Source organism: Pseudopodoces humilis, chromosome 9, assembly GCF_049639895.1.
Source record: "Pseudopodoces humilis isolate 2021_Gansu_Grassland_sample_001 chromosome 9, ASM4963989v1, whole genome shotgun sequence".
Taxonomy (NCBI): domain Eukaryota; kingdom Metazoa; phylum Chordata; class Aves; order Passeriformes; family Paridae; genus Pseudopodoces; species Pseudopodoces humilis.
Window position 1 is genome coordinate 29,543,872 of NC_142208.1, and position 23,205 is coordinate 29,567,076.

The window sequence follows — 23,205 nt, forward strand, 5'->3', positions numbered from 1 at the left end:
GGGCCAGAAATGCCCAGAACACTGCACCAACCCTCACCAGCTGGAAGAGGACACTGCAGTCAGCAGCAAAGGATTATTTTCTGTACCTGAAACAGGCATCTTCTTTATCAAAACTGAATTGTATTACTGAGGAACTTGAACTTTCTGGGAGCCTTCAATAAGAAACTATTTTCTCTTTGCCAGTGAAACAGAATTTTCCACCTCTAGTTTGCCTTTGTGACAATACTGAAGTCAGACTTGAGCTACATCGTTTGGATTAGCATTGCCACTCCAAATTTGTCAGCATTTGGATTGTATTGGTTAGCAAAACCAGACCACTAAGAGTTATCAGCATCAGCCAAAATAAATTAAGGTTCCTTTGTTTCAACACAAGGTACCCACAAAAATTCTTTAATTTTTTAATTACCAGCTGTTATCTAAGGCATGCAACTGGTTTTTGCATCTGATGTGAGGTTTATCATTTGGGTGCAGAAATTATGTGTATCAGTCACATTGGGCAATTCTGTTGTGTCCCATGCTGACAACCAGCTATTCCAGAATGCTCCAGTGAGGTTCACCAGAAGGTGTTGCTGTGTTTCACAAGGCTGAACGTGGCTGATGAAAAGGTGTGTTTCAAATTATGCAGCAATACTTCTTTTGAGATATCAGAACCCCGTGACCTCCAGTGAAGATTGCTAAAGGAGCTTGCTCAGGATATAAATCAGATGTCTGCCTTCTCAGAGTCACTCTTCAGTGCCCTTTATTTATCATCTCCCCACGAGTAGGACAGGACCAGAAACCATCTTGAGCAGGAAATTCATCCTTCTTTACCCCTTAAGGATATTTCTTGGCAAGATGCCCTTCTTGACTAAGAAGGGTCTCCCCACACTTGTGATCCCCTGGAATTATAAAAAAAACCCAGGTACTTCTACACAGTTTGGAAATATCTGTAACACAGAAATATCTGTAATTGCAACATCTTGAACATCCTCCATAAACCGTGCATGGATCTCTGCCCCAGAGTTGCACAAACTAAGGAGACTATTATTTTGCCTTTCTTACAGTCAGGAAGTGAAGCAAAATAAATGTAAATATTTTCCTCAGGACCACAAAACCTGTGCAGCAGGGGCAGGGAGTGGGCTCTATGGCATGAACAGGAGTGTGATCTGTGCCATGCAAGGCATCACTCCTCATAGGAAACAAACAAAATCCTATTGGACTCAAGACTTCTTTAAAGCCCATCCTCTCCTGCCTCCATACTTGACTCTTCCCCTTTTGCAGTTCTAAAAACTAATTTGATGTTTTTATGAATAATAAATCATATTCTTTCAAAAATACAAGTTTCATTTTGTTTAATTTTAAGCTATAGATTTCAACAGCGCTCTGACAAAACGTGACAGTTCATTTAGGCTGCTGACTTGTGCTAAAAGTATGGCACAGCTGATTAGACAAATTAAAATAAGCATTTTCTCACCCAACTTTTTCAACTAAAACTAGAACCTTGCATTAATTTCTTGCCCTTGTATTGTTCTGTTTTCATTCTTGTTATATGCTATTTCTTGAGTAAATTTTTATTCTTTGGTATAGTAGACATCAACACTGCCCTTCTTTACTAATATAGTTTTAGACAGAACAAGAGAGATTTATTTTTTTGAGATAAAGGTGAAAAACCCCACATCAACAGCAGCTGCGTGTTGCTCATGGCAAATAATCTTCCTCCTTGTTTCTTTCTGTAAAATTTCCATAAAATTTAAATTCTGTAAAATTTAAAATTATTCCAACTATGAAATCTTTGGATACTATCACTTCATATTAATGGTGCTAGTCCAAATAATGCAAGGGTTTGGATATTTCATGAGACAGTCTGCCTTTGACAAAGCTCTGGACAGACAATTCTTTCCAATCTTTGAAACAAAGTGAGCCATCTTTTCAGAACAATTTAAATTGAATCTTGAAAATGCCAAGTGAGACACACCACTCCATATGTTTGGCTGCCATGTGGAAAGGTAGTGCTTTTTGAAATCAAATGTGCCTCATTTCAGGGATTTAATGGACATATTATGATTTGCATTCTGTCTTTTACATTATTTAAATATTGTGCCAAATTATAAATGCTTCAGAATTACAATACAAATTTAATTTAATTCTCCTTTAGCATGTGTTCACTACCAAAATTATAACAAAGATAAATTAGTAAGAAAGCCATTATGAAACATTCAGCCTCAGTCACTTTGTTCTCTTATGGCACTCTCGACAATGGGATAAGATAAAACTACACAAACAAACCTCTTAAACCTTTTATGGAAAAAGGAACAGCAATAATTAGCAATCCAAACTATCTGGGACACTTACATCATCTTTATGTACTTTATATGTGACAGAAAAGTAATCTTAGAAGAAAATACATGTTTGTCATAAAGGCATGTGTGCAAGTGTACTAAAGAGAGAAGAAGGGCCATTTTGGTCAGAATTTACTGGTACCAAAAATAAAATACTCTACTGATTGGCACAGCAGTTTCTCTTCTTTCCAAAATCACAGCCTATCAAAATGCCCCTCATAATGTTTGTGAGCCCAGAACTAAAATAATAATTAAAATTAACTAAATAGGACTAGTGGACAGAGACCTCAGTGTTCAGATTGTGCAGTTGTCTCTTCTCCTACTTTAGATCCTATTTTAATCTGTGACTTTTTAGGTTTTTTTCATTCTCCTGTAATCCACTACAATATATTGATAAAATCCTTGCAAAATAACCGGGAATTTGCAGGAATATTCCTTCCAACATCTTCTGGTCTTTCATCTTTGTTGTTTTTTTTCCTGCAAAGGGTTCCAATCCTCAAATATCTGTTTGTTTTACAGAAGATTAAACAAGAAAAAAACCTTTGAAAAGTAATTTTGCTGAGACTTCAATGCAGTCAGGGTATTTTGTAAAGCCCCTGGGTCTAACAGCTGTTTGACACTCTGCTGGGACAGAAGAAAAACCCAAAAATCTTTATGCATTCCCAACATTTATTTGAGTTATTCTTCCACAACCAAAGCTGACTGGAGCTGGAGTAAACAACTGACCTATCACTGACCTATCAGTAAATCTATCTGGATAGAGTCTCTACAAATCTTGGGGCTCTCTTATTCTCCTTTTGTCATTACACAGTATCAGAGACGCTGCTTTAATCTGCACTGTTTCCAGTAATTAGTGAGCAGAAGTGGATAGCATGCCCAAATCTATTTCTGTGGCATATTTCCAGGACAAAACAGAGCCAATAATCTTTATCTTCAAATATCAAGACATAAAAACTTCCAGAAAGAACATGTCTCATCTGCAGCCCTTGCACAAGCAGAGCACGCCCATGTTGCTGTGCTGAGGAACACAAACCTCTCCCAGCTGCCACAAGGGTCTTGCAACACCGGAAGCATAAGCAATATGTGAAAACACAGCCTGGCTGTGGTGTCATCCCAGAGTTTTTTCCCTTTTTTTTGACACTAGGAAAGCTTGGGGCCAAATGATGATGTCCCAGAGCTCTAGAGGATTACCTTTGTTCAGAGCCACTGGGCTGTAGGTGAGCTTCTCAGAGCCATGCTTTTATCAAATACATATTCAAGATTTGCATCTGCCTTTCGATTTCCTAGGCAAATCTATAGTCATTCCCTTTTATCTCACCTGATTTGTTCAAATAAGTTCAATACTCTAACATTAACAGGAGATAAAGCATCATTCAGAATAATGAGCTTCACCCTCTTCCCTTTAATTCTGCCCCTTGTAAAGAAAATCTGTCCGTCCCTAAGGACTCCCCTCTGCCTTGGGTTACTTTCATCATCTGCTCTAAAACTCCCTTTTCTAGTGCTATTTGCTTCAAATACTATACTCCATAAATCTCTAGCTCACAAAACCAATAGTTAATTTTAGCTTTGCTTGCTTTGAGTGATTTAATTGACAGCCAGCATGCATTATGGAAAATCATAAGTATTTATAACTTCCAAAACATTCCTTTAATTGCTGCTGTGTGATGCTGGAAATGATACACTAAGGTAAATTTGTGTCTATTCAATTAAAAATTTGTTCACTTGACCAGAAAGAAAGCACTGGAGTTAAACAATAGAAATATGAAGCAAATCTCTTATTCTTGGCTCTGCCACTCAGATACTGCAGGTAAGATTTTCCAATGAGCGGAGTGGTCTTTGTCTATACATATTAACAATTCTCTAGAGGATGGAATACACAAATGACCTCCATCCAACCTAAGAAATTCATTAACTATCTTCAATCTAAGATTGAAGTGAGAGCAAGAAAAAGGTTGCTTTTACAGTTTTATGCACTTATCCTTCTATAAAAGCCTCAGTAGTTTATATATTGCTGCACTTGAAACAGATTCTGAGATTCCTTTGGAGAGCATGATCCTCAGTGAGTGTTTTGATTCTCTTTTTCCTTCCTATGTGAATGCCACTGATACCAAAAAGGATTTATGTCCTTGATAATTCTCAGGCTGACATTTATAAAATCACTGGATGTGTTCAGTTGCACATTATCAGAGGCAGCTGCAAAAGCCAGACTTTCCTACCTGCCCACTAAAATCTGTTTTCCTCTTAAGACACAGAAATAGGCCCAGAAAAATTGACCATTCCTAAAAGGAACTACACCTCAAAAACCTTCAAGAAGGGTTAGAAATTACTTTGGCTATTAATTCTGGTCTACATTAATTTAATTACACCACTGTGTATTCCCTCTGAAATACACAGTGAAACCCAGTGGCACTGTTTCAGCACTCACACACAAAGACTAATTCTGTGGAAAGAGCAGCAAAATATTTGGGCACATCCAGAAATACTGGTCCCCTAAAAAAATATTTCAAAAATGTTTCATTGCCACACAAAGGTGTCCCTCAGATTCTGAAGATGTCTCATCATAAATAGAGGCACCAGTTTCAGTGGCTGCTTTGCATTTAACTCACATGCCAGAATTTTGACACGAGGCACATGAGGGCACATGACATTCCTTATCTCTTTCCCTTGGCTCCCCAAACTCCTTCCTCCCCAGACCTATCTAATGAGCTGCATTGTTCTGAGGAGCTGTGGGCCACAACTGCTGCCAAATCTCCATCTTCCTCTCCATGAAGGTAGACTCGAGAGTCAATAATTTCTTATTAGCTGGATCTCTTCTGTCTTATCTGAAATGACGCACACATTGTCAGTGTAAGCAGAAATTAAATATGAGATGCAGTCTCTTACTGGCCACTGCTTCCTGCACATTCCTCTCAGACTTCTTTCTAATGATTATTTTTGTAGTGGCACTGCCTTGCACCACTCTACCAAGAACCTGACCCAGACTCAAACATTCCTGCAGGTGCCATGTGCCACAAGGAGTGACAGACACCCCTGGCTCAGTTTTCACAATGCCTTGCAGGCTGATTGCCTTACACACCATTCAGTATGTGGAGAAACATTTTTTGGTGTAATTTCTGAGATACCTGCTTTCAGGCAATGCACGTATCTCAGGACCACAAATTGGCTCCTTATGTGAACCACAGATCCAGCCCAAGTTACTTCCTGCCCTGGGGCACTCGCACCACTCCTTGATTAAGGGTGACAGTCGCTCCTAGGAGTTGCCAGAGCAGGTGATTATGGCAGCACCCATCCTGCAGATAGCACTGTAGGCACTTGAGGCCCTGCTCAGGACCTGAAAGAACTGGGTTCTGACATGGCTGTGACTCACAATCTCCAGAGCACGGAAGAGAATCTGGGATTTACATGATGGACAAGCCACGAAAAGATGAATGACATGATTATCATCATCCTATCCTTCTCCTGAAAGAATTTTGAATGAAAGTGCCTGTGGTTTCTCTGATCTAGATGGATTACAATAATGTCAGTTTACACCAGTTATATTCAGAGCATGCCAGCTGATAAGAGAGCTTGGTACCAGATAAGTAATGTACAAATCCCACATGGCCTAAGAGGACATAGGTTGGACAAAATGATAGTAGGTAGACAGAGTTTGAGTAACTTCACTTGTAAAAACACGGATACTTATAATGCCCCTAAGCTGTAAGCCTATTCTTCGTATTCCTTTCTTTTAAAAGAAGCTAGTCTTCCCTTGATTTAAAAAAAAAAAAAAAAAATTAAAAAAATATAAAGAGGTTTGATTGTATGAAAATGTACAAGGGTTTGCTTTGACAAAGCACGCTCACCGGACAGCTAACAGACAGAAAGACAGCTGCTGACTGCTCGTGGGGGACACAGAACAAGGAAATAAAGCTCCTGCTCTGAGCTCCCCCGCAGTGGAGGGTCAGTCATTACCTGTAACACGAGCTCACAGTAACCAGCTAACTCAGGAGAGCATTCCGTGTTGGCTGGGATGGATGTTCCACACAGCAACCCCTCTGAGGGCGCTCAAACAGCCTCATCTTGCTTTCTTCAAACTAGCAAAACTTCAGGAGGGGAAAATATTGATGAATTACATATAATAAAAGGAAAGGCAACATCTGTTCTATCCAGCATTGAGGGGATCATTTTTACAAAGGTTCTCACTCACCCACACCAAGCCTATAATTAGATGCCGTGTGGGCAGGTCTGCACCTACTGTCGTGGGACTGATTCCAAGTGAAAAAGGCCAGCAGCGACCAGGATTTGACAGGGAGCTGGCTGAACAGAGCCTGAAAAGCACCAACCCCTTCTGCATTCAGAGTGGTAAGTGCTGAAAAACTGGTGGGGTTTGGGGGTGAACGTCTGTACAAGCTGGAGGTGGGGCCCTGAGGACTCCTTAGCTTAAAAATAGCCAGGCTGGATGGAATGGTCTGAGTGAGCACGCAAAAAATAACCAGCAGCACTCAGAGAGGGACCCTGGGCAGCAGCCATGAGGCTTCAGACTTTTCAATTGCAGGAAATCCCAGTAGGGGATGAGAATTTCTGGGCTGTGACAATGCAATGCAGCTAGGAAAACAGGGTGGGTTCAGTGGGGCTAAGGTAATTTGAGACAAAATATATCACTGTTTTTAAAGGAAGAACAAAATGACAGTATTTGCAGATGGTATCTGGACTTCTTTCATTTTTAAGGGAAAAGGCATTAAAACACAAATAACAGCAGAAATTAAAAAGGAGGGTAAAACAGGCTACATATTTAAGCATTATTAGGAGCACTGAAAATGTAAAGGGAGAATGGGAATGGGGAAGAATTATAGAGCTGTTTTGTGGAAGAATGTGAAAAATAAGACTTTTTTTGGTAGACTACTGTGCACAGGGGAACTTGAACTTGTCATTGACAAGGGCTATTCTGCACTTCAGAGGTGGCAAAAGGCCAGCAGTGCTGGTCTTGGAGTTGACTAAATTTAAAATCAGCCTAATCATGGAGATGAAAAGTGGAGATCACCTGGGGAGGACAGACAAGTGGCCAGGTGGTGGCTGCAAGTCAGCTGAAGGCTCCCTGGTTACTCAGAATTGGCAGACACTTCCTGAAACTGAATCACTTTTGTTGTTGGTTTGTTTTGGTTTCTTTTTATGATGTTTGTAGTCAGATTAAATTATCATAATTGTCTCTGTAAACTTGAATGTATGAATACCATGTAAGGTCAAGGTGAGAACCCTATTATTTAGGAAATCTGAGCAAATACTGCACAGTAAGAAGCCAAAGACTTGTTATTAAATATGTTTTCTTCACTGTTATCCTACAATTACTTTAGGTTGTTCACCAGTTCTAAGACACTGACCTAAACACCTTAAAAGCCTAAATCTTACTGCACCCTCCAACATACCTACTAACCTTTTATTGGAGCTCTTCCCACATTAAATACCTCAAGAAAATAATTTGCATCACTATTCTGAGTCATTCAGGTCAATGTCCTAGTCCACTGTTTCTGATTCAGTTTAAGAGGTCAATTGGCATTGACAAACTCTACTGCCCAGACCAGACAATGTGTGTGAGCCCTGCCTTGCCAAGGTTGCCACTTTCTATTGGGTGCTTTGGAGGAAGAAAATTTGAAAAAGGTTCTGCACATCTTTGCTGTGCGACAAAAATTGTTTTCTTTAATATTCAATCTGTGGGTTCCAGAGCTATTCAGTTAAGGCCAGTTTCCTCCTGCAGAACTTCACTGTATTTAAAAGCTGGTGAGCAAGCAGGAAAGGAGGCTGGCCAATGTCAAGATGATTTTTACTTGTTATTGCTCATTTGTATTGAAGCAGTGTCAAAAAACCTTCATCCAGAATCAGAACCCTTCACTGGGCTGCTCATGGGGAGGAGCTGGAGATGAAATTAAGTCTTTAACAATTATGCTAATTACTCTGCCACCTGAGTTATCACACCGTATCACCAGCATTTTCCTCAGTACTCTGCACACCAGTTTTGAGTATTTGATAGTTATTTGATAGTCTGCTCAAGCAGTGTGCCTGAGCCACTGATGGTGGGCTGTACTCAGGAAAAATGGAACTATTTGTGTGCAGAGTGGGCTGAACAACAAAACTACGTTCAAATAAACAACTAAAAATCACATTGTACTTTCAGGTTATTTGCATATATAATAAAGGATAAATATGTACATGATGCCCATTATGAGGCCTAAAGATACAGTTTTAATTATTTTTTTATTTTCTCTCTTACCATTTAAATTAATGTTCAATACTTGGGTGTGCAATTAGTTCTCTAAATGCCTCACACTCAAAGCTATGCAAGAATTTGCTGGGAGAGCAAGAAGTTTAACCCACAACTCCTATATCCAAAGCTAATTGTAAAATTCAGGATGGATTCTCCTCCTTTGTATTGATTTAAAATTTTAACTGAGAGCTGAGGCAAACTGCTGAAAAAGAAGAAATAAAACAGTAGAAAGACAGAACTGCAAAAATATTCTCTGTTTCAGGACAGTGCCATTGATGGAGCATAGGAAGTATGGTTGGAGTGGCAAGGCAAGAAAAAAATTGGAAAAAAAAATTAAAATCACTCATCAAAAAGACCTGAAAGAAGGTAGAGAACTTAAACTTCAGTACTAAAGGGGGTAAAGCAGACCTGAAAATTGGAAAGTAGTATTCTCCCAACTGTATGTGTGGAAACAAAGAATAACAAGTTCCTTGGCACTTCAAAAGTCACTACAAATACATTAGCAAGACTTCAAAGGTCTTTTCAGTTACAGCTTCCTCAAATGTTCAGCTCAGATCTGCAGACAGTGTGACGGTGTTTAATTCCCCAAACACCAAAAAATAATCCTACATCCAAAAACTGTACTTTTTTTACTATACTTTAGCCTAGATGTCAGTATTTTTTCAGTCTGAGCTCATGTCCAGCAATATCAGTGTTGAAAGCTGGAATTCAGTTTAATGCCAGTAACTGATTCCTCTAAAGCCTTCATCAGTGATGATCCAGCATGAGCAGTGAGCAGAAAAACCCCTGAAGCTAAAAAGCTAAAACACAGAATCAGACCTTGATCGTGGTAAGATAAGATACATGATAGAATAATGATATGATATGATATATGATAGGGTGGTACATGTGGTTACATAATGGTTCACAGTAGCAAAAACTGTGTTTGTAAATCCAGGAGCTGCCTTCTAGTTCTTCCAGCTAAAGGCTGAACTACAATAATTACTCAATTTTAAATCTACTTAATCCATGCGTTTAATTTTAATCTACTTAACTGTTGTAGTACTTGTATGGATATAATTTTACTTCCTTAATCAAAGTATCAAGTGGCAGAAATCTTCCTAAAATCCAAGTATCATGTGATTTAAAATGTTGATCTTATAGGACTGTCAGTTACTTTGTCATGTTATGTAATTGAATTCAATTACACTATATTTTAACAGCTTTTCACAATTTTTATTTCATGAGTGAGTGGAGAAGCTCTCCTGTGGAGAGTTTCATTATTATGCTTCAGGCTGATATTGGACTGAAATTCCATAGGTCTGAAGTTCCTCAGGTCATTCATCCTAGTTTTTTACCTAGTATCATATTAATTTTCTGCAAATTATGTATCTGGATGTTTCTTACAAATCAATAACTTAAATTTTTTTTTAAAAAAATTTGATTTTTTTAAAAGACTATCAGCTATGAGTTACTGAAATCCCGTGATTTTTGAATTCTCAGCTCTAACAGCTATTCTACATCAGACATAAAATTATTCTTTGAACAGAGAATCTCTGTGAATTCTTTGCTGTGAATTTCACCTGGTTTTGGTAAAGACAGACAAAAAATATTTTGTCTTCCTAATTCTTTCATGCATCAAGTATTTCTCCTTAATTGTAACACCCATAAATGATACATGTTGACATTGTTATTTTGCCTATGAAATCTGTGTAAATTTTAGCCATTAATTCCCAGTTACCAATATTGCCCTTTTTTGCCTCCCCTGTTTTCTTCTAATTTCTTCCACTTTACCAAGTTACCCATAGGTTTTAAATTTATTTTTTATTACTTTTTTTTTTCAGCATAAAGTTCTCCAATTTTCATTAAAGAAAACAGCAGCCATTTTTGTATCCTGGTACAGCTCACCAGAAAAAATAGATAACAAGGTTTATAAGAGAATGGTGAGTAAAATTCTTATCAATTCAATAAATTAAAAATGTTTTTTAAAATGTTAAAAAAATCTATTTATGGCAGTGACATTATTGGCTTAAAATACTGATAAATGAGAAGTCCTGAGATTTGGCCTTGCTCCTCATTAAGGCTCTGTGTCCCTTTCCTAAGGAAGGTGTGTGGGTACAGGTGTGGGACTTAAAAATACACTGCAGACAGTCATTATGCAGACTTTCTCATATCTCCCCAACCCTCCACTGTGGCCCATGAGTCACTGATTGAGCAACAGTGTCCTGAAGGTGACTTGATGCCCTGTAGTGAGGAATAACCACTGCTCCAGTGCAGCTTTTATACGTTTGGATGGCAGCCTGGGAGTATTTACAATTTATATTTCTTTTTTTTTTTGAGTTGAACATCAATTTAAGAATATTAAGTGCAGGTTTGCATTTCTTCTGTTCATTGAGATGTTGCCTGAGCTCAGCATTGAGCAGCCTCTTGCCAGCAGCACTGGGGAGGCTGAGATCACATTCACAAACAAGTAGTTCCAGTTCCTCTTGTTCAGAGCTACGCCTCCTAAATGCCCACTGGAAGAATTTTCAAGTTGCATGCTGCCTGAACTCTTCTTTACATAGTTTTTTAACCTCTTTGCCATCTTTTTATCATTAATATAGACTGATACAGAAAGGCTTCCCACTAAAAAATTATTTTCTACCCAAACTACAACTCTCTTAATTACAGAATGTATCAACATTCCAAAAACGATAAAAATTCTGCTACTCCTTTGGTTTCCCTGGCTACATGATCATTTCTCTTTTCTGCCTTCTAAGGAAGATCCTTTGAAGGAAATTACTTATCACTTTTATTTGGCAACAATCTCCCACATTTCCTTAAATCATTACTCGCCTTTCAGGTTTTGGGTCTGAGAAGAAATTCTACTCCGTCCTGCTGTAGTGTTCCTGACATGGACTGTACATTCCCTGGGTGTGAGGGCTGTCCATTAATATTAAGAAACCCTGTGGAGCTCTCCAATTCATTTGATGAGCCACAGCAGCTGTGATTTTCCTGCACTGTCACCAGGTTCTCACCACAAAGATGGGCACCTTGACAGACATTCCAGCTGAATGGAGCTGCTCCTTTTGGCTAGCAGTGGGGACCTCTCTGTTCCTGCCCTTCTCCACCTGCTTAGAGTAACTCCTGGTCCCTTTCTCTCCTCTTTTACTGCCACACTTCCTCTCTGCTTTCCACTTTCCTCGAGCAGATTGTTTTCCTCTCTGGTAACTACATCAATGGATAAATTAGGCTTAGGATCAGAACTGTATTTCTAAGGAAATTTCATGATTCTTCTCAGCTCTGCATTTTGCAGCTCCTGCTCACTGCTGGGATATTCATCCTCACTCCTCTGCCCAAACACACAAACAAAACAAAGTATTACCAAACAGGAACTTCAGAGTTTATTAGAGAGTGCTGTGACCTATCCCGTTTGGCTTTGTTAGGAAACCATGTCATTACAGGCAAGTAATCCCACTTCCATCAAAAACAAGCACACAGGTGGATCACACATCCCTCCTGTCTGACACGTGCCACACGAGCTTCAAGGACAAATTCTGAAAATTCCCAGTTCTTTCTTTTTTTGTTTGTGAAAGCATTTTGTAGTGTCAAGGACCTTTGGAGTCCTGTGTTTCTGGCTTTCTCACATCTGTAAAAATATCCCTTGGACAGTGCTATGCACATAGTGAGATTATAACTAACAAATTTACCATTTTTTCTTAATATTTCTAATGAGCTATCCCAGTGGCCAGGGGTGAAAACTCAGATTTTTGGTTTAAAAGAAAAGCAGTATGTTGGAAATGGGAGGTGGGTGCCATGGGAAACACCTAGAAGAAAAGGAAATTGAGAACACTTGAATGAGGGGAGGGGATGAGATTAATGGAAGTCTTGCTGTGGAAAAGACCAGTAAGGAAAGTGTAGAGGAGAGGAATCTGATCAAAGCTTTTCTCCAAGTGTGGGACCTAAGCTGCCAAGTGTGTAGACTTCAACAAGTTACATGTACCACTGTGCTTGTTGTACCACACCTCTCACCTATCCACCACAGCCAGAAAAATATCAGGATCCTGTGATCTGATTGAGTCCAGCAGCAATCTGCAGGCAGCATTGTCTGTGCAAGAAATGCAGTGAACAGCAAAACTGAGTGGTGGGGAAGGATCCCTTCCCACATCCTGCTGGGAACACTCCCCCTCAAGCAGCCCAGGATGCTGCTGGCTGTGGGACACATTGTTTTACGGTCAGCTGGTGTCTGCCAGGAACCCCTGGCCTCTCTCTGGCTGATGGGTCCCCCCTGTGCCACACCAATGTGTGAGGTTATTCCTCTTCAGGTGCAGGTCTTTGCATTTCTCTTTGCATTACACTCTTTTAAAAAGGACAAAACCCTTGGAATAAAATGCCTAACCTGTGTATTCAATTTGCTTTAGGTGGTTGGAATGTGGATTGTTGCATTTTATCTCCTTGGCAGAGCAGCAGGTGAGAAATTGTATCTTTAAACACTGTCACTAGAAAGTGAATTCAGATGAAGTGGTACATAGCAGATGATGACTGTTATTTTCCTTTACATTGAAATTGTAGCATGATTTGTGGGTCTTTGTAGGTCAATGTCTATTACAGTGTATGGAACTAATGCTAAAAGGCTCTGCTGTGTTTAAAATTCATTTTTAAGAACACAAGAGGCAAAACCGTGCTGAAAATCCACAGAGAAATTCAGAGTCGCGTGTCCTACTTCTACCAAGGCCATGCAAAATCTGTCCTTACATTGCTGCTCTTTACAAAGAACTGACCAGCAACAGGGTGCTCAGCACAGCAATTCTAAAACATAACAGTTGAGTGTGAGTGAGCACAAGAGTCATTTGATCTAGGAAAACTACTATATTGAAGGAAATATTCATATCACTCTTTGTACAAAGTTACCTTCATTCCCATGACAGAGACACAATGCTTTGGAGTAGAAGATATGCAGGAGCAATTCTAACAAGCATTTCTTACTAGGCTGTTTTGTAAAAAGGAACTGAATCTTTCACAAGCCTAGAAAGTGGTGTCAAAATACTGTGGGGGTCTTTACTTGGTTTATCCTCCTTTACTTGGTTTATTTAGCTCCTCTTCTGTTCCCACTTCAGGCAATACACATAAAGGACTCATAAATGACCTTCAAAATCAATCATAAAATTAAATCCTTAGATTTTTGCTCTTCAAACTGCTTTAGTCTCAAATACATCATCAAGCAAGAGAATCATAGATATAAACAAGTTGTTCCTTCTGCTCTAGGTAAAGAAGTTTGCTACCCCAGGCTTGGCTGTTTCACAGATGACCCTCCCTGGTCTGGGGTACCAGGGAGGCTTCTGACAGGTTTGCCTGATTCTCCAGAAGAGATGAACATCAGCTTCTCTCTCTACACCAGAGAAACAGGAAATAACTCACAGGTGACATTTATTTTTGACATCAAAAGCTGACTGAACCTAAAACTGTTTGTTAACTTGTTACAAAGTCTGTGTCAGTCACCATAGGCAAACAAGACAGAAGATAGTTTGAAGGTACACTAACAAATATACTTTGGGGCAAAACAAAAAAAAATGCATGAATGAACTGTAGGACACAAGAAGTTTAGAAGATTTAAGATATAGGTTATGGCAGACTACATTTTGCATGTATTTAAGTCTGAGGAAGGTTGAAGCACCTAAGATACACTCAGGAGCAGGTTGCTCAGCACTTCTGTTGTTGATAAAATAAATCAGAAAACAGCTTCCACTACTTCCCATTAAACTCCAGTATATTTATGATCTAGGACACAGCCCTTCCACACCCAAACTCCCTGAGCTCACATCACAGCCCCTGTATTTGTCTGAAAACAATACAGAGAGATAACATTCTCAAGAACAGATAATTAAGTAGCTTGCAGCAATGTGTGAAGATCAGCTTTACTGCATGAAGTCCTTGCATGAAGTTCTTCCAGCCTTTCTGGAGTGGCTAATGAGAAAAACAGGCTGCAGATTAGAAGCAGAGCAGCACACTGAAGCCAAAGGTCAGGTCAGAAAAAGGACAAGCCGGAGCAGGAATTGTGGAGTTGGTGGGCTGCCCCCTGGAGAAATTCATCACCTCAAGCCAAGAGACACCCTGTGAAAATGTGGCACTTTTAGGTTGCTTCATATTCTGCAAAACGGGGTTCTTCATGAAGAATTCTTGGGGGCAGAAAAAACCACAAGGGCTTAATTTCTGTGGAAACCATAGTGGAACTGAGAGAGATGAGATTTTTGGTCCCTGAGTTCCACAAACCACAGACTTTGTCCTGTCAAAGCAGAGTCCCTTTAGTCCTGGGAGTATGACCTAGCTGACTTTTTTAAAATGTTCAAAAGTAGGAACAGATAAAACCTTATTATTTTTTTTTATCCCATAGGTGATCTCGGCAATAAACTCCTCAACCATCCAGAAGTCACATTTTTCCTCACACAGGAAAACCTCCTTCATCATTCATGGATTTGGCAGCACTGGAAAAACAGGCTGGGTGGTAGAAATGTGCTTGGTATGAGACACTATCCTCTGGTTCCCATCAGCTGGGCTGGTATCCTTTAGGCATTAATGTCCACCACGCATTTTACAGTTCATTGCAAAACAAGAATTGAATTTCACATACACCAAGGTGTTCCCACCTGGGAAGATGCAGCGTAGTCAAAGCCCCTCAGTCCTCTCTGACATGGTTTTTCTCTAGAGTTTCCATTTGCAAGCCCTGTAGATCAGATCAAAGCAGTAACTGAACAGAGCTGTCCTCATGTCCAGACATGGGATTAGACTCCAATTCACAGCTGCTCCCCAAAGCAGCAACTGAACTTTCAGTCCAAGGGCCCTCCTGACTAGTAAAGCTCAAGTTTCAGTCTATAAATACTACCCTGGTTCACCACTATCCAGTTCTTAGAGACAAAAAAAGAAAACCAACAACCCAAGCAACAACAAAACCCAAGCAAACAAATGTAAGAACACCACCAAACTTTCTGCTTTTTGTTTGATTACAGAGTTCAGTGGAAAAAAACGTTTCAAATATGAAATGTGGAAGCTCCCACAAAACCAGCAGAGTGTACCTTGGCTCTGGCAGACAAGCAAGATCTGCTCTACTTGCTGCTGCTTCTGTGCTGGCAGGGAACTGGCCAAGATGGGAAAAGACACCACTGGATATTAAGTCACAAATCAGCAGCACTACTTCTGTTCTAAAATCTATGAAAAATTTACTCTGAAATATTAAATTTCCTTTCTCTATTTTTTTTTTTTAAAGAAACAGCAATTCTTTCTGGCTCACTACACTACAAACTTGCGGTCCCCACAGGAGAGGAGTGAGTCCAGGATGCGTTATTGTTTCACTTCTGTTTTCCTTATCATTCACCTTTAGCTGTTTTTCATGGATTAATTTTTGTTACCACTCCTGGCTCTATCTCAAACCTTAGGTGACCTTTATTCACAGAAAGCTGTAACTGCAGACTAACACATGATTCCTCCACTGGAAAAATCACTATTTCTGCAGGACTGTGCCCAGCACCAAAGTGACCAATGCTTTCTTTGCTGGAATAGAACTTTTCCTCTCTCCTTCAAATTTTTTTAAGTCTGACACAACTTTCACAGTTTTAAGCCCAATTGGTAAATGAGACTGCTTCTTATACAATTCAGTTAAACTACCATCATCCCTCAGAGAAAGTCACAGCACTGTACATAGAATCTACTGTGCAGTTGTATGGCATTTCATACAGAAATGGAGAAGTATTTCAAATATAGAAATGGTGTATAAAGTAAAATATTTTTATTACAGTTTTTATAATTGATTTTTTTTTTTTTTTGAGGAATGATTCTGTCTTGTAAGAAGATGTGTTTCAATGTGGTACAGGCTACAGTGAAGAGTTCCATTTAGTAAAGAATGAAAAACTTGATTATTATGTTACATTTTAATCCTTATTCCAGTTTCAGTTGAATCTCTGATTGTTTGTTATTTTGTTTCTTTAAATCCTTTGCTTTGTGTGTTCCCACATCAGCTGTTGCTGGAAGTGGAAAACATCAACTGCATCGCTGTGGATTGGAAAGAGGGAGCAAAAGGCACCTACGTCAGTGCAGTGAACAACATCCGAGTGCTGGGCGCTGAGGTTGCGTATTTCATATCAGCTCTGCAGGTAAATGAGCCTGCCTTGGCCCCTGCCTCTCCTCAGCACACACACCGGGGTTACCACACTGCTGCTTGGGGCTGGCACCTGTCCTGTGCTGTCAGGCAGGGCTGTGCAGCTGAGATCCAGCTGATGAAAGCAAGGATGGGCCGTGGGAGGACTGCTCCAGCCACAGAGGACACAAACGTGCCCGTAAGTTTGAGACCAGCAGGTGGCAACGTCTCCATGCCATGTTACAGCCGAGCCTCGGGAATCAGGCGAGCTCATGCTCACAAGGGTTTCCCAGCATTATACACCCGTGCCAGAATTGCATTAATATCTCAGTTTAGCAGCACCAAAACGAGCAGCAGCTGCCTCACTTGATAATTCCGTGTTTGCTGTCTAAGGGCAGGATGAGCTGTCCAGTTTTCCCCTGCTGTGAGCCTCGTGTTCCCAAAGGTGGGTGTTCACATTCACACAGTTTGTGTGTTTGCCACTGATTTCTGAAAGACTCACGAGTTCTTGGAGCAGCTGAAAATCAGAATCTTGCCTAGCACTGGACTTGACCCTGGCCAGGAGCTGTTCAGCTTAAGGTTGCCTCAGAGCCTACGAGACAAAGTGCCAACCTTGCAAGAACCTGAGGCTCATTTTAAAGGGTGTTCTAAAGAACACTTTACCAAATTCTGCCAGGCTACAATCTACTGTTCCTTCCTGGGGAAATCATGTGTAGCCTCACACATTTGGCTTCTGGATCTCTCTCCTCTATGTATAAATATCAGGTTATTTGAAGGATGTGTTCAGTTTCTTATTTACTGTCCCTGTTACTGCATCATGTGCAGCCTAGGGCACCCTTCCTTCCCTTACAAAAATGCATAAGTGACACTTAGACTTCCTTTTCTTTTCCCTAATTTAAAAATTTCTGAAGTTTCATTGTCAGAAAGGTTCAGCTGCATTGTAAATGGAAACACTGCAGTAAAACGTTTTCAGAGAAATCTGCCACCTAATCTGCCACCACTTCTCCAGATCTGCCTTAATTTTGGCACACACATTACAAAACTTCATGTAAAAAACTCAATCAATTAGCAACCTTGCTGGTTTTGGTTGCTACAAAATGCAATGAATGTGTCCCTTCTGTCTCCCTTTCTACCCTCAATGCAAGTATAATATCTCAGCAGTGCAAGCCTTGCACAGGGGAGATCTGGTAAAGAGGAGAATGGACATCACCCCACTTGAGCTTGGCAGTGAAAATCTTATTATATGACCACATATTCTAAACAGGCATGGAGAATAGATATGTGACCAAAAAAAAAGGGCTTCAAAGAATAAATAAAGAAAAAAGTAAGATCATTTTTATGGAAGATGACGTTAGGCATTGATCCAAATGGGAAAGATGGTCTGTATCTTGTCACACAGGATAATGGAATACAGCAAGCATATGCCAACACTACAACAGTGAACCCTTCATCACTATGCATGTAAAATTCCAGATGGGATCATTTTTCTGTCAATTCTTAGTGTAATTTAAACAGCAATTAACTCTAGGAACACCCCCTCTGTTTGCTATGCAGAAAGTCGGCCTAGATGTTCCCAGAGGCCCATAATGTCAGACCTTCTCTTTGCTTGTTATTCAAAGCCTGTGTTCTTATCTCCTACCACCACCACCACCACTTTAATGATCAGAAAATGTTCGGGTACTCCCCTTACGAAATCCATTTAATTGGCCACAGTCTGGGAGCACACACTGCAGGGGAAGCGGGAAGAAGGATCCGAGGCATCAGACGGATAACAGGTAGGCTGCTCACCAAGGTGCAGAGCTAACAGCGTGTGTTTAAAGGAAAAAAAACTTGCAACACACTGGTCTGCTGACTGGAATTAAATTACTGGCAGTGCTGGAGATGCCTGTCATAAAAGCAGACAAAATTTATGGTTCTCAGAGACAGGGTAATTATTACATCTTCTTTCTCTGTTTAGGTGAAGTACTCTTTAGTGGAAGGACAAGCATAGCTAGCATGTTTGTAACATTACCATCATTCACTGGGTTACATCAAGCCCCACACAAAGACAAAGAAAGAACCCTTAGTTTTCCCCATTTACAGCTTAGGGAGTCCAGTAATAAATCTGTGGGTAATAAATGCCTCCTTCCTAGTAATACAATATGCCATTATATAATCTATTGAAAAAATATTTTACTTCTCTTGGAGTAAGTTTTCAGAAAGGTTCACAAAACCATACCATCCACACATTTTTTATAATTTAGCTTGGAATTCACATAATTATTATAATTATTGTGCTTGCCTTTTGCAAAACTAAACATTTGATGTCATGACCTGGCAAATGATATATTAAGGTGCAACACCTCTCTCTCTCTCCTTCAGCCAATAAATGTGGGGTGGTTTTTTTTAGGTTTAGACCCTGCTGGGCCCTATTTTGAAGGTACTCCTCCCGAGGTGAGACTGGATCCTACAGATGCAAATTTTGTTGATGTTATACACAGCAATGCTGCTCACTTTCCTGCAGCAGGTAAGTGCTCCTGTGCCAGTGGGTACCTGCAGGGATGCACATGGCACCAGGACTCTGACAGCTTTCCATGCATGTCTCAGGCTTTGGAATGTATAACACCACTGGGCACCTGGACTTTTATCCAAATGGAGGAACTGTGATGCCTGGATGCACTGATTTAATACTAGAGATGAAACAAAGTGATTTTGAAGCCATCATTGCAGGTAAACATACAATTCCAACATGCGTTGGATTTTATTTTTGGTCAGTTCTGAAACATGAACTGTGAAAATTGTCCACTATTTGGAAGAAAACAGGAAAACAAAATAGCTTTTTGCCTGTTTACTCCTAAGTTAAAAAGGAAATAAGAAACAACAAAGGCTGGAACAGAACAGAGAACTCTGCAGGGAAGGGAGGTGTCATGTCTGCCTAAGCTTTGCTTCTGTAATTTGAAATGGGATGCAAAAGGCAGGAAACAGGGAGTCTTCAGGTCCAACAACCCCAGCAGGAGACTTTCCAGGCTGAGAAAGGCCAAATCAGCAGCATGACCACACCACCTCTGGTTTCTTGCAGATGCTGTAAAGGGCATCCAATACTTCTAAGGCATGAATTAGGTAAAAGCACTGAGTGTTTCCAGAGACTGTACATGCCTCACATCTGAATCTGAAACTTCTCTTTTTTCAGAGAGTTTGGACAGCTTCTCCATGCTCTATTAAGCCCTTAAAACTGTAAAGAATGTTATCTTGCTATATATATATATATATATATATATATATATATATATATATATGCATCTATGACTGCTTACACTATATATATATGTAAAAATATATATATATATTTTAAAAAGACTATTACATCATAGCAGACCAATGCATGCCAGCTGAAATCTTAGGACAATGGTACACCATTCTCCAGATAAAACACCAAAACCCAGCAATTTTTCCTGCAACTAGAAATTCAGACCAAAAGGAAATTATTACAGGCCCATGCTGCTGTTCTGTTCTGTGCCTGAGCTGTTTCCATGGTGAGAAAAGTGGCACTCTTGCAGAGGATAAAGGGAGGTTATTTCACCAAAGCTCATAAACTTTCTTCCAACAGATGCTACACTCTTTGGGGGGTGCCACCACTCACGCAGCCACGAGTTTTATTTTGCAAGTATCCTCTACCCCACCGGATTCCTGGCATATCCCTGTGACTCCTATGAATCCTTTAAGAAAGTAAGTATTCCAGCCCAGGAAGGGGTGAGGTGTAAAGGAAATGTTCCAGGTATCTGGAGCAGACACCACTTGGGTGCTGGTGGCTGGGGGAAGCACAGCACACGGCAGTTCCACTCTGGAAAAGGAATCCTGAAGTATAAAATTATGTCACCAAAATATTGGGAGCAAAAATAAAAGCTCGTGGAATTCTCACCCCAAACCTTTATGCAAAGGGAACCTATGTTAGAAGAAACGTAGAATTCCTACGTTTAGAGCCTCCAGAATCCTTGACTGCTCTCTAATTTACATTGGACACTGATTAGAGCACCTAAATACATGCGCTAATGAACAATGTTCCTTTCATTTCCCCCCATTTGTGAATGCAGGCAAGTTCCCCTTGACTAGGAGAGTAAAACTGGCCCATATTTTGCACTAGAATCTAACTGAAAAATATTTGAACTAACAAATTTCAGGCTATTACCATACACAGGCATCAAACCTGTTCATTCTGCACCCTCTTGGGTGCAGGAGCCATTATCTAAAACAAGTTTATCAGGTTTTGGTGTTATGAAAATGCACAGTACTGCCACAGCTTTGCAAGACCAGAACTGCATCTGGAGCCTTAATTTCATAAGGGCTAGCATGAAAAAGAATGTTCCTCATTAATTGATGCTCTTGTTTTCCCTAGGGAAAATGTTTCCCCTGTCCACAGGAGGGATGTCCAATGATGGGGCACTATGCTGACAGATTCCCAGAAAAATTGAAGAGGGCAGACCAAAAGTATTTTTTAAATACAGCAGCAGATGAGCCTTTTGCTAGTAAGTGGAGAAGGTTTGTTACAGTGGTTTACAAGTTTGAAAAGTGCCTTGATGCAATTTACAGCCATGCACCTGTGCTGCTTCTATAAATAACTGCTAATAGCTCTGAGAGAAAATGCTACATTACTTATGTAAGCTCACCAGTGATAATCTGGATTTATTTTTGTTTTTATTTATGCAGCTTGGAGACAAAAAGTATTTATCAAATTGTCTGGTGTAAAGAAAACAAGGGGAGACATAAACCTGGTTTACTCTGACACACATGGGAACTCAAAAGAATATGAAGTTGCTAGGTAAGTTAGATTAGTATTTTTCTACAGTGTTTAATGTTGCTAACATTAATCTACATACCTTCCACATATTTAAGCAGTGTTAACACTCATCTTGCTTTGCAAATATTCTGCTTAACATCAGATAGGAAAGAAGTTATTACTTAAGTAAGAACCATGAGGGCAGATGGATGGTTGTCAAAAGGAAATGGAAGGCATTTCCATGAGTTCTGTGTTCCTGAGCTCCAGGTGGGTGATCCTGCAAATTCAGCACTCAAAGGCTCTGGGGACAGCCCCAGTCTCACTCTGGTCATCTCCCCAGGGCAGGACATTTGAAGTGCTCAATACTGAGGTTTTCATCCTCTCCTTGCCCTGCCCAGTGCCCTGTGCTCTTACAAAGAACAGCAAAAATGCAAATTTCTATTGTAAAAAAAACACAAACAAACAGAAAACCTGAAAATATGTGGAGAATGTGATTTATTTCAGTGATCTCTGAACTGTTAAACTTAGTGATGCCATTTTTCCTTCTATTTGCAGTGGAGACCTCTCTCAAGATGATGTTTACACAGAGTATCTTGATGTTGAAATCAACCCCAAAAACACTGCAAAAATAGAATTTCTCTGGAATAAAGCTATATTCTCTCTGCTCTGGGCAAGACTGGGAGCAGAAACAGTCAATATAATATATGGGGCAGATGGACATAGGTAAGTGTATCCTACTTAGATGTCAGAAGGCAAGTGAAAAAAACCTAAGAGAAAAGATGGGGAAATAGTGTTAAATTGGACACATGGTTTGTAATCAATGTGAATTTCAATAAGGAAAAGGACTAGGCATTGTACTTCAGACAGAAAAAAAATCAGAAAAATCAGATGTTTGACTATGCATCAGGGAATAACTGTCTGGAAAAAAATACAGCAATGAATAATTTGAAATGTTTAGCTTTTCTGCAGCAAAACAATTACAATCCAAGATAAAGAATATTAAACCTCAAATTGTGCTGCTGGTCCCAAAAAGAAGGAAATTCTCCTTGTTATTATTAATAGCAGATGCTAATAATCTTTGCAGCAGGCATTTAGCAAACCTTCAGTGGGACTATGGGCTGGATTAACAACCCTCAAGGTGACATCTGGCACCCTTTCATTTTCCATTGGGCAGAAAGAGATAAATCTTGATTCAAGCATTTTTTTTTTCTTCCCAGGTCAACTTTTTGTGGCCATGGAACTGTGACATATGGAGATCCTCAGTTACTCACACCTTGCTAGGGATCCCCAAGGTCTGTACACGGCAGCTGAGTAAACCCTCAGTCTTGTGCATGAAAATCTTGTCAAAAAACACAATTAAAGCAAATTAAAAAAAAAAAAAAATAGTTTCTCCTTTTGGTTATTTTTAGTTCTTTGCAAACACACTTGTCAATGTTTTTCGTGTTTGAGCCACGTTTATTTTACTTGTAACTGTGAGGCAACCAGATTCCATTTAAACTCCATCTAAAACACTGCACAGTCTCACTCTACCTGTTCCTTAAGGGGAGAGCTGAGTCCCACCACAGTGACAGATGGAAAATCTGGGATGTTACCAAACACTCTGAAGGAAACCTGTGTCCTCAGCACACCCCTGCAGGTCTGGAACACATCCTTTCTGCAGCCTGTGAGCTGGTCAGAGTTTTCCAGCCCCACACAAGAGCCCTGTCCTCGGAGGACACTCTGGGATGGGGCAGCAGCAGCACAAGGCCAGGTTATTCCTGCAGCAGGTGAGCACAGCCCTTTTTACCTGCACCTGCTTGGAAAACACAGA

General features: G+C 40.0%; 1 protein-coding gene across 1 annotated transcript; it reads left to right on the forward strand.

Annotated features, from left to right (window-relative positions):
• Positions 1-9,364: 9,364 nt before the first annotated feature.
• LOC102105792 (pancreatic lipase-related protein 2-like) lies at positions 9,365-22,751 on the forward strand. Its single transcript, XM_088059660.1, has 14 exons — positions 9,365-9,385; positions 10,380-10,478; positions 12,936-12,984; positions 13,780-13,934; positions 14,906-15,031; positions 16,524-16,658; positions 18,309-18,417; positions 19,032-19,148; positions 19,229-19,351; positions 20,229-20,347; positions 21,015-21,144; positions 21,326-21,437; positions 21,951-22,118; positions 22,613-22,751. The coding sequence occupies exons 2-14, from the start codon at positions 10,476-10,478 to the stop codon at positions 22,674-22,676; spliced, it is 1,410 nt and encodes a 469-aa protein (XP_087915786.1). The 5' UTR covers positions 9,365-9,385; positions 10,380-10,475; the 3' UTR covers positions 22,677-22,751.
• The last annotated feature ends 454 nt before the right edge of the window (positions 22,752-23,205 follow it).